The sequence below is a fragment of the Polypterus senegalus genome, chromosome 1 (assembly GCF_016835505.1).
Source record: "Polypterus senegalus isolate Bchr_013 chromosome 1, ASM1683550v1, whole genome shotgun sequence".
In the NCBI taxonomy this organism is placed as follows: Eukaryota; Metazoa; Chordata; class Cladistia; order Polypteriformes; family Polypteridae; genus Polypterus; species Polypterus senegalus.
This window is the reverse complement of record NC_053154.1, coordinates 165,380,592-165,392,845: the sequence shown is the minus strand read 5'-3', so window position 1 is coordinate 165,392,845 and position 12,254 is coordinate 165,380,592. Positions and strand designations below refer to the sequence as shown.

Below are 12,254 nucleotides of genomic sequence, written 5' to 3'. Positions count from 1 at the left end.
AAGTCAACATACTAGCTGTGCTGCTGGAAAGACAGTTTTGCACGTGTTCTGGTAAACAGGTTTGTGAATACATGACAGAAAAGGCCAATGGTACCTTCAATGTGAGCATATTAGTTGCTAAGTATATTTTTTTCTGCATGCATATATCACATTTTTCTTTGTTCAGATCACTTTTGTTCCATGCACTTTAGTCATGCAAAATTATTCTGCATCTAATATCATGCAGCTAGATGTTGTGAATAATCAAAAATAATAATTGATTCTAACTGCATATATAATAGATAAGAACTAAGAGAACAGCAATGTGTAAAAGTACTTTATGTACAATTTCAGTATTCTTGACTCCATATTGCAATGTTACAATGCTGTTTGATAATTAAATTATGTATGTATCTGTGATAGAAAGAATTAGTAAAAAGAATTAGAAACTTTGATGTATCTAGTGTTTTTTTGTCTTTAGAAGTTTTATTTTTGCCATATTTGGGGAACTGAAAATCCACATGAGTCTGCTGAACATGAAAGAGATTCTCCCAAAGTTAATGTGTGGTGTACTTTGGGAAAACATCGAGTCATAGGGCCATTCATTTTTGAAGGGCGTGTTGTTAATGGTGATAGCTATTTAGAAATGCTGCAAAATTACTTTACTCCTCAACTTGAACAATTAAGACTGATTGGGAATACAGTGTTTCAATAAGATGGTGCTCCTTGTCACTTTGCTTTGCATGTTAGACAGTTTCTAAATGAGAAATTCCCTAGATGGATTGGAAGAGGTGGACCATTTTCTTGGCTTCCAGGTTCACTAGATTTGACTCCATTGCATTTCTTTTTATGAGGACAGCTATTCTAACAACATTCTACAGAGGAACCATAGAGAGCATCCTGAGCAACTGCATCACTGTCTGGTTTGGAAATCTGATATCTGATATACTGTATATGTTCTGCTCTGCAATGTTGCACATGTTTGCACATTTGACTCACATGCACCTTCTTATATATGCACCTTGTTATATATTATGTGTCGTGGATTCTTCGTTGTCCTGTGTTCAATGTAGCACCATGGTCCAGGAGGAACGTTGTTTCATTTCACTGTATGCTGTACTACTGTATATGGATGAAATGACAATAAATCCTCTTAAATCTTGAAACCTCGATCTTTAGAAGACTTGCAAGCTAGGATAACTGATGTGATTGCTGGTATTACTGAAAATTAGCTTGAAAATGTTTTCCGAGAACTACAGAATCGTATTACCCTTTGTATTAGTAATGATGGTGGACATCTTGAAAATCAAAGAGAACAATAAAAATGTAAGTGTTTTTTCTTTCTAATCCTTTTTACAGATTCAAACATTTTAAATTGCACACTGACTTTATGGACACCCTGTATATGTATATATATATATATATATATATATATATATATATATATATATATATATATATATATATATATATATATATATATATATATATATATATATATATATATATATATATATCAAAAAATTAAAGGAACACTTTTAATCAGAGTATAGCATAAAGTCAATGAAACTTATGGGATATTAATCTGGTCAGTTAAGTAGCAGAGGGGTTGTTAATCAGTTTCAGCTGCTGTGGTGTTAATGAAATTAACAACAGATGCACTAGAGGGGCAACAATGAGATGACCCCCAAAACAGGAATGGTTTAACAGATGGAGGCCACTGACATTTTTCCCTCCTCATCTTTTCTGACTGTTTCTTCACTAGTTTTGCATTTGGCTACAGTCAGTGTCGCTACTGGTAGCATGAGGCGATACCTGGACCCTACAGAGGTTGCACAGGTAGTCCAACTTCTCCAGGATGGCACATCAATACGTGTCATTGCCAGAAGGTTTGCTGTGTCTCCCTGCACAGTCTCAAGGGCATGGAGGAGATTCTAGGAGACAAGCAGTTACTCTAGGAGAGCTGGAGAGGGCCATAGAAGGTCCATAACCCAACAGCAGGACCAGTATCTGCTCCTTTGGGCAAGGAGGAACAGGATGAGCACTGCCAGAGCCCTACAAAATGACCTCCAGCAGGCCACTGGTGTGAATGTCTCTGACCAAACAACCAGAAAGATGGGCCCTGAGCTCACTGCCCAGCAGCATGCAGCTCGATTGGCATTCGCCATAGAATACCAGAATTGGCAGATGCACCACTGGTGCCCTGTGCTTTTTACAGATGAGAGCAGGTTCACCCTGAGCACGTGACAGAAGTGAAAGGGTCTGGAGAAGCCATGGAGAACATTATGCTGCCTGTAACATCATTCAGCATGAGCAGTTTGGTGGTGGGTTAATGATTGTCTGGGGAGGCATATCCATGGAGGGTCACACAGACCGCTACAGGCTTGACAAAGGCACCTTGGCTGCCATTAGGTATCAGGATGAAATCCTTGGACCCATTGTCAGACCCTATGCTGGTACAGTGGCTCCTGGTGCACGACAATTCCTGGCCTCATGTGGTGAGAGTATGCAGGCAGTTCCTGGAGGATGAAGGAATTGATACCATTGACTGGCCACCACACTTTCCTGACCTAAGTCCAATAGAACACCTCTAGGACATTATGTTTTGGTCCATCCAATGCCACCAGGTTGCACCTCAGACTGTCCAGGAGCTCAGTGATGCCCTGGTCCAGATCTGGGAGGAGATCCCCCACAACACCATCTGTCATCTCATTAGAAGCATGCACCGATGTTGTCAGGCATGTATACAAGAACACAGGGGCCATACAAAGTGCTGCGTACAATTTTGAGTTGCTGCAATTAATTTTTGGAAAAATGGACTAGCCTGCCACATAATTTTTTCACTCTGATTTTTGGGGCGTCTTTGAATTCAGGGCTCTCTGTAGGTTGATCATTTTCATTTCCAACAAACAATGTGGCATCCTTTCGTTCCTAACACATTACCCAGTCTATATCAGTATAGATATCCAGGAGGATTTCTTTTTCCCATTGAGATCTGATTTGTTTTCAAAGTGTTCTTTTAATTTTTTTGAGCAGTTTATATATATATATATAAATATATATATATATATATATATATATACACATATACTTGGGGGCTTTGCCCCTACTCGCTTCGCTCACTCACTTCCCAACCAAACCCCCCCTGGGGGCATGCTTCACACCCGCTACTTTGCATCACTGCCGCACGCGTTGTGAAGGGGGGGCTGAACGCACACTAAGGAGATGCAGACAGATCAGCTACTGGCTTGCAGCTGTCCTTTTGTCTCACTTCCTTGTCTTGCGGGATGTTAAAGTGTCTCCGAGAAATTGTTTGTAAGTAGGGCGGGACATGCAAGTAGACAAATGGTAGACAATGACCTGATAAGATTGTTAACAGACAGAAAGATTGTATCAAGTTTTGTTTTGAGTTCTGCAGAAAATAAAATGTATAGATTAATAAATAAATAATAAATCATAAATAATATGTATAGGAAAATAGTAATAATATCCAATGTATACATGTACGCTTGAGGACTTTCTAAAGTCAATAATACCAACAGTGATCTGGAGTGGGCACTGCTGCTACCCATGTCTCTCCACAATGCGGAGTTGTCGCCTGGTCATAACACTTAGCTCGCCCATGCCGGACATCAGAAGTGCCCCACCTTCCCGAAAGCCCAGAGCCCATTTTTTGACCTGAGTGATACATTGAAGCAGAACTGTCCATCAAATTGTTTGTGAGATGTGCAAGGATCACGAGATTCTTTTGCTTTGTTTGGACATCTTATTATTATTAAATGGGGTTGTGGCTGGGTTGGCGCCCTAAATAATGTAAAGTCTCAGCAAATTACTCATAACATAGTATATATATTGTGAATCAAGGCTAGACTATCCAAAACAAGACAGAAAATTCTAGTGGCCTCTTTGATCAGCAGATTTCAATCCAATTAATGAGATTGGACAAATAACTTGATATAATGGTCAGCACTGGATAATTTTTTAGAAATAATGGCACACTTTCAATTAGAACTGGGATATCATTCTTGTAGTACACATTTGACATTTCATAGTCCATACTACAAAATGTCACATATGTATTAATTAAATGAAACAACTAGTAACTGCCAGAAAGGCTTTAAAAATTAGAAAATGGGCAGAGATGGTGTGCAGGTCATCTTTTTGTTTGAATTATCAGCCACCATAGGCACCGTATATAAGGGCATTGAGTCAATTAATTGCCCCCTCAATCCTAAAGTGATGCTAGAGAAGGCACATGCTGGTGAAACTGAGCTGAAATATCCATACCAGATGTGTTTGAGTTTATATGCTACTAAAGGTGGAATGTGCTTGATGTGTCAGTGTAGCCTGTAGCTTACAGTGACGGTGACAGCAAAATCATAATCCTATCAAAGCAAACAAGTAAACCATAGCAATATAAATTTAATTTATGCTCATAAAAGAAACTGACTAATTGCAAAATTCAATGAAATCTAAGTATAATCATCAATTTTAAACACTCACCAAGTGACTCCTGTTTACTCTGTCCATGCCAGCATATGCAGAGAACACAACATTATCATCCACTCAATGCACAATGTCAGAGTTTTTCAAATGACTATAGAATTTTTTTAGTGAGAGTCAAGAGTGCAAACAATCAATTCAAAGATAATAGCGAACAACAAAAGATGATATTTGTAGCTGTAACGCAAGTTGCAATTTAAGCTCATTTGGGAGATGTTATCTGATTTAGCAATTCATTTGAAGTCTAATGTTACAGTCATGTTATTATGTAGATTTTTGGTGCATCTATGCATTATAAGCTACACTGGTTGGAGGATTACTTTTATTATTGTTATTGTTGTGGTTTCCGATTTTGTTTTCTGAAAATGAAACATAGCAAATACAAGTCTAAAGATTAGAATTTAGTTTGATGTTGTTATTATTTGAAATAGCATGAATGTTCACTATAAAAGAAAAAAAAACCCTGCAAAGTAGCAACAATACTTTTCAGCAAGTATACACAATTCTGACTCTATCATGTACTGTAATCCAGGCTCCTCAAATGTGTGAAAAGTTTTAAAGCTTCTTTTAAATAAAAGCATTACAGCGGTCTTCTGCTGCTGAATATTTCAATTCCCATGACAAATCTCTGAACTCAAGCATAAGTGTTAATAATGGTAAGCTACTGACTGTCAGCAAATAGAATTCTTATTGTAGTTTATGATTTTTTTGCAGCTCCAATAAGAAGTCAGTACCTATGCCATTCACTGATCTATAAAATCCTTATGCATGCATTTAAAAAGGAAACAGACACACTCTCAAAATATTAATAAAAAAGTAATTAGAATAAAGAAAATAGGTCACCATTATGCAGGTGGCAAGGTAGTTGAAAACGCTAGCCTTCAGGTTAAATTCCTCGCCACGGACCACTGAATATGGCAAAGTGAGTTCCACAAAAAAAGGCTGGAAGACGGTCAGAAATGTGGGAGGGGCAAGACCGAAGCCCTCTGGAGAGGTGCAAAAGGCATCTGCCTGCCATTCAGTGATGGAGTCTGGGACAGTGCGATGAAGGTCAAGGGAACCCGTTTCACTATAAAGTAAACAAGAAAAAATGACACATGAACCCAGGAAAAAAAGCAACTGTGCTTGGGTTGTGCATTCTTCTTCTGCTTTACTGTTGAGGTAGCAGAAAATCATTAAGCATATATCAAAGGAAATGTTTTCTCAGAATCACTTAGATAGATAGACAGATAGATAGATAGATAGATAGATAGATAGATAGATAGATAGATAGATAGATAGATAGATAGATAGATACTTTATTAATCCCAACTTAAAACTCACATGTAAGTTCTCTTCTTTTAAAATTAAATATCCAGTACAAAGCTTCTTGCCTGTGCACTTGGGTATCTCTGGATGACTTTGTGTCAAGTCTACCATAAGTGGTTTATTTTTGGGAATGTGGGATCTAGAGCTTGGTCTCTTGTGCTCCAGTTCAAAACTTAAGAGTAAACAAACCAATGGAGCCTAGAAAAGTATATGAGAACCCAACTAGAAACTATTGGTACCTTCCAATTCCAAAGAAAGACAAGCCATAACACTGAAGAAAAACAAAAACAATTCAGTTTTTTCTTTAGCTGTGCTACATTGTAACATAATTATTTCCATTGGTTGCTCTCTGTCCCATCTTGATTTAAAATTTCTAAAAATGGCACTACTCTTTAAAGAAGACTGTCATGTATCCTTCATACTCATCATCATTTACTATGGTAGGCATGCCCTTTGGCTCTGACATTACTTTTCTCTGTAATATTTGCTTCAAATTATTATTTTTTTCATTCAACAACACATTTTTTATTCAGAATGGGCAAACTCCATAATTTTCCCAAATATTTACCATTTACTGGAGTTTAATTTTTACACATGATCTCCATCACTAACATATAACACTTTCCTTCAGTTAGTGACAGTGGAAGCAATACAACTGTTATCCCATTACCACTGTACTCCAATTCCTCTCCTTACTTACCCTACTGAAACAAGATCCCAAATCCAGGTCTCGGGAAAGAACTTGCGGACTGTCTCCACTTTAGGTTGACTGGGAGTTTTTACAGGAGGAGCTTCTGTGCAGTTTGTGAAAGAAGAGAAATATAAAGTATCATAAAAAAGAAATTGGTCTTCTCATCATTGCTTTCATTATAAAATTTGAAATTCAGCCAGGAGTTTTATTTCAGTGGTTTGTAAAATATTGTATATCAAGGCAGGGGAAATGGAAAATGTCATAAACGGTTGGAAGAACGATTTGGAAGAACAGAAATGATCTGATTAAAAGGGTATTTATAAACCCACCATACCCTAATAGCATTCATCTGTCCATTTTCTCAATTATCCAGAGCAACAACACTAACCTGTTTCTTAAAATGTGCCATTCTCTTTAAAAATGTATCTTCACAAAATCAAATAACTACAGAACAATTATAGTAGTTCACAATTGATAATCCAGAAAGAAAATCCTTTTTGATGAAATAGCTCTTGTTTCCATTTAATTAGTCATTTTTTCAGTGGGACATCAAAACACCTTGCTAGACTTTCTGGGACTGCAGACCAGTATTCTTCCGTCAATCATTTTTCTTGATAAAATTGCAGTTGGTGAAAACTTAATATTTTTATTGAAAGGTAGGGAATCTCCTAGTTTTCAGACTTTGTAAATTATCAAATTGAGGCTACCAATTAATTCTTGCTTTGAAAGGTTTCCTGACTCCAAGCAAGAGACACACTGATATTGATTCTAATGGCCCAAATCAGAAAGTCAACCAGCACTTGGAGCATTATTTGAACTGCCATATCATAACCTTTTGAAACCAGCTGAACAGGTGAATGTCTACTGCCTTACAGTGAATGCTCCAGTAATGTTCTTAAAAATGTTTTCAGATCAGACACACTCATCAGATTTTGGAAGAATGAGACTGATATTACGAGAAGATGACAGGTTGAGACCTATCATTCACCTAGAGTCAGCCTACTTTTAAGCTTTTAGAAGCTAAAAGATCAATTTGAAAAAAAAAATAGCAAAATGGGTCTTGAATCACTCTAAACACTTTTTGCAACTCTTGTGACTTTAATTTGTCACATATTTTTTAATCTTTGTCAAAAGGGACTTTCCTTCACAGCATTATTTACATATCATTACAATATGGAGTAATGAATAGATGGCTGCATTACTATCAGGTACGTCTTCTGCACCAGAACCTTCGTCTGCTAAAGGTTTATCACTGATATAGCAAGGAACAGGTCTTGCCACTTCAGCATTTGTCAATATCTTCAGACACAAGCTCTGGAAAGAAAAATAAAAATAAAAAAATGCAATTATAATACAGGAAATCAACATTTTCTGTTTTAGATTTCTGTACTTGTTTAAGGCAAAATCTGTGACTCAGTGAGTTGCAGAATGTTTTTCACTACAGACATTGGAGAATTCCCTTTTCATACCTAAAACTTTTAGATATATCTATATTAATTATTATTTCTTCACAAAATAAATGGAAGGCTTTTCACTTCCAATAAAGCCATACATATCTGAAAAATATATCTCATAAAAACCTACATTTAAAAAATGAGTAGTGTAAACAGGTTTTTCCTGAAGCAAATAAAGTTTCCACCGAATAACACTAGAACTAGAAGTATTACATACTGTAGGAATATCCTTGACTTGCATGTCTGATGGGAAAACCCTGAAAGAAAGTATTCATCTAATTCCCAAAGCTGCTTAATCCAAATTTATAGAAAGAGAGTTGGCTGCATTGAAGACCTGGCAAGATCCAACCCTGGACAAGATGTCAGTCTACAGAAGGTCATGCTCAAGCACACACACACAAACACACACATAGATACATCTGGAATGTGGGAGGTAGACCCAAGTGCTGGAAAAAAACATGTGAAGAAAAATATAAGGAATTAAAATAGAAGAGAGCAGCAAAACAGCATATACCTTCAAAATGTCAAAAACATCTTTTCCTTGACGATATAAACCAAAAACTTCTTGTCGAACATGAATACAGGAGTATGGTTCATTATCCAACAGTTGAAAAGGGTAATCACTGCTACTTTTTGGAAGAGAGTTGTATATCTGTAAAAGGAAGAGAAGAAGAAGATCCCAGTGATACACTGAAAAATGCTCACAGGGATCATAATTATACCATGCATGTTTGTTTATCAAAATGAGGAACCTGTCAATACGGGATGTAGCTTTGCCAACATCTGCCATGTGCCACACATTTATTTCACAACTTTCTGTTTGGCATTAGCTGCTCTCCTTGAGTGTTTTTTTTTCACCATCTAAAGGCAAGCTGTTTAGGCTGATTTGTGTCTCTAAATACAAAATACGAAGAAGGCAGAAAAATAACAAGCAAAAGCTAATGAAAAAGGTTTATTGTTAGTGTTTTCCTCATGTGTGGTTTGTTAATTAAACTTTTTCATATATAAACCTGTTTGATGTATGTGTTCCAAAATATTTCAGGTAAGAAAGACCAAGGTTTTGAGGTAAGGTTGTTATATTCTTTAATCATGGTGCTTGAAAGGGGTGATGTGTTGCATGTGGATTAGCACAGTAAGAAATTCATTGTACCAAGTAGGCTACATGTGAAAATAAAGACCCAATAAACCTATAAAATAAATTGCCTCAGTCTAAATGAGGGTGATCCTGTATGTATGATGAACTGCTTCTCCTGCCAGAGACCTGTCTTGGTCCTATTGTGATGACTCCTATTGCTCTGACCAGAATAAAGAAAGAAATTGTTATAGTCTGCTGTAGCCAAAGGTCAAAGGTCAGTGTGCCACTGTGATCTGTGAGGTTTATTCCGTACACATTATCTTATTTAAAACAGATAATTGAGGCCATAAATAAATACAGCTGAAGCCACGCAAACCAGCTGAAAGAGCGAAAGCCCTGCTGCCATGTAAGCAATCTGTCAGGGAGATGGGAAGAGACATGTGGAGACTTACTCGGGCAGGCTATGAAAAGAGAGTAGGTGAATCCCCTGGTTTGGTGATTAGTTTATGGTCAACAGTTATGGTGTGCTATTTCTATTCAAGCTATGCCACCAGAGACTGTATCCATGTTTGGAAATGCATGTTCTTATTTTGGACACAAAGATTGTGAGAAAAGTATAAAGCTCTGGCAACAGCCCTGAACATTAGAGCTCACCTATTGACAGATGTAAGACATCGATCCTGCCCGTATTTAGGAAACATTCCTCCCGCAGACTGTCGAGGCAGTATGGTGTATTAGTATTAGTATGGTGTTCCTAATAATGCTTTAGGTGAGTGTATATATATATATATATATACAGTATATATATATTGTTGCATGCGACTGGGGGTGGAGCTCAGCCGGGATGCCCAAGGGGACCGGAGGAGGGCTGGCGCCTCCTCCCAACCACGAGGGGGCGACCGCCCTGGTTTTGTTGGTGGCCTCAGGTAGGGGGTTTGGAAGCCCCACCCTGTAGGGGCCCATGGCCACCTCCAGGTGGTGCCCCGGTGCCTGAAGAACCCTGGAGCCCAGCACTTCCACCACAACCTGTAGTGCTGGGGGGAAGAAGAATGGGGACACCCGGAGGGCTTCCGGGTGCGCATCTGGCACTTCCGCCACGTGGGGGCATGTCCATGGAGGAGTGCTGGGAAGCAGCTGGAGCCCATCCGGGTTGATATAAAATGAGGCGGCCAGAAGAAAGGCACAAAAGACTGTGAAAGGCCCGGACTTTTGAGGGATCGGTGCTGGAAGCACTAGGACATTCATTAAAGTTTGTACATATTGTATACAGTGGTGGTCTTAATAAACGTGTGTTGGGTGAACGAACAATGTCCGTCTGTCTGTGTCCGGGTCCTGTTCCACTATATATATATATATATATATATAGCAAAATACCCGCACTTCGCAGCGGCGAAGTACTGTATTAAAATTTTTATTAAGAAGAAAATTTAACCTTTTTAAACTGAGGGAAAATATGCCAATAATTATTTGTTAAGGATCTCTTTGTATACCATGTTGTCAGTTCGGCCCTCCGGTTGTAACATGACCAAGCTGTGCGCTGAGCTTACTCTTGAGCATGCAACTTACAGTTGGCCATGTGAACAATAATCTTGTCTCAAATTTCACAGCTTGGATTGCTGCTGTCATAATCGGTTTGAGTTTCATGGTTTGTTTCAATTACGACAGTATTTGCAGGATTTGTTGTGTTGAAGTGACATTCGGCATCTGTCAAGCGTTGTAAGCACACAACCGGTTTAATTGATAAAATCACATCCAGCTTTTGAGAGTTTAAACATTCATAAACATCAAAGTGTCCACTACTGAAATCGTCACCTGTGAATCTAAGATGTTTAAGAGGCATCGGCGGTTGTCGAAAGGTGTAAAATATTTGTCCATTTCGGTACACTTGAAAGCGACAACCAAACAATTCAGCAGCAGCCATCAACTCACATGCAGAACCATAGATGAAGGGCATAAGCATTTCACTCTTCTAGTGCTCCTGTGTAGTATAATTATCTCCTGTACCGTCATCAGTCCACACCTTAAACCTGTCCCAGTCATTCAATACATAAGACACAATGTTCCTCCGGATATCAAGAGTGAGCCTGATATGGCCGTGCAATATGTAACAAAGACAATGGAAAAGGTAGGTGCCATCTCCAGGCATGGAAACCACTCGGTAAGTGACAGTTCTTTGATCGATGGTGATCACCTCGATAGACATGTTAATGGGGGTTGGAATGATAAAGGAAATGGGTACCTGAGCAATGTAAAGTAAGTGTAAAATACCTATACAATAACTATAATTGTAATAAACAAACAATAAAACAGCGGAGAAGCCGTGGATTAAACAAAAAAGCTGTAGTTATCAGTAGGGAGACTTGAATCCCGTGGCGAAGCAAGGAAGGGAATGTAGAGACCGGAGCAACGGACGGTCTTATATAGGCAGGTAGCCAACAACATGGGAGGCATTGGGATGGGGGACCCAACGCCACCTCACACGGTGACCGAGCTGCAGGCTATGGACGTATATATGTACGTAAGTAGGATTCAGTTAGCGTTGAGAACCCGTGTACAAAATTTCGTGAAGATGGGCCCATAAGAAACAAAAACTGTTGAAAAGTTCAATATGGCGGCCGACAGTGGCATCATACCACCGAAATAAGTATGTACATTTGTTTCGGTTAGTGCAGGGAAGCCGCCTATCAAATTTCGAGAAGATCAGGCCATAAATAAGAAAGTTCAACATGGCGGATGTTGTTGACCGTTATGACCATTACGTGTAGAATTTCGAAATGAAACCTGCTTAACTTTTGTAAGTAAGCTGTAAGGAATGAGCCTGCCAAATTTCAGCCTTCTACCTACATGGGAAGTTGGAGAATTAGTGACGTTGAAAGTTCAATATGGCGGCTGACAGTGGCATAATACCACCGAAATAGGTACGTACATTGGTTTTGGTCAACTCAGGGAAGCCACCTACCAAATTTCGTGAAGGTGGGGCCGTAAATAAAGTTCAAAATGGCGGACGTTGTTCACCGTTATGACCGTTACGCGTAGAATTTCGAAATGAAATCTGCTTAACTTTTGTAAGTAAGCTGTAAGGAATGAGCCTGCCAAATTTCAGCCGTCTACCTACACGGGAAGTTGTAGAATTAGTGACGTTGGAAAGTTCAATATGGCGGCTGACAGTGGCGTTATACCACCGAAATAAGTATGTACATTTGTTTCGGTTAGCGCAGGGAAGCCGCCTACCAAATTTCGTGAA

General features: G+C 38.7%; 1 protein-coding gene across 2 annotated transcripts in view; it reads right to left on the bottom strand.

Annotated features, from left to right (window-relative positions):
• The window catches only part of LOC120534455 (alpha-2-macroglobulin-like protein 1), a 121,681-nt gene that overhangs the window by 46,629 nt on the left and 62,798 nt on the right, over positions 1-12,254 (bottom strand). The window contains exons 16-19 of one of the 2 annotated variants that reach the window (XM_039762044.1): positions 8,450-8,587; positions 7,684-7,795; positions 6,491-6,584; positions 5,326-5,551 (exon numbers count right to left, since the gene is read on the bottom strand). In XM_039762044.1, the coding sequence (XP_039617978.1) occupies positions 5,326-5,551; positions 6,491-6,584; positions 7,684-7,795; positions 8,450-8,587 (570 nt within the window). The remainder of the gene's footprint in view (positions 1-5,325; positions 5,552-6,490; positions 6,585-7,683; positions 7,796-8,449; positions 8,588-12,254) is intronic. The other variant, XM_039762053.1, reaches the window with a different exon arrangement.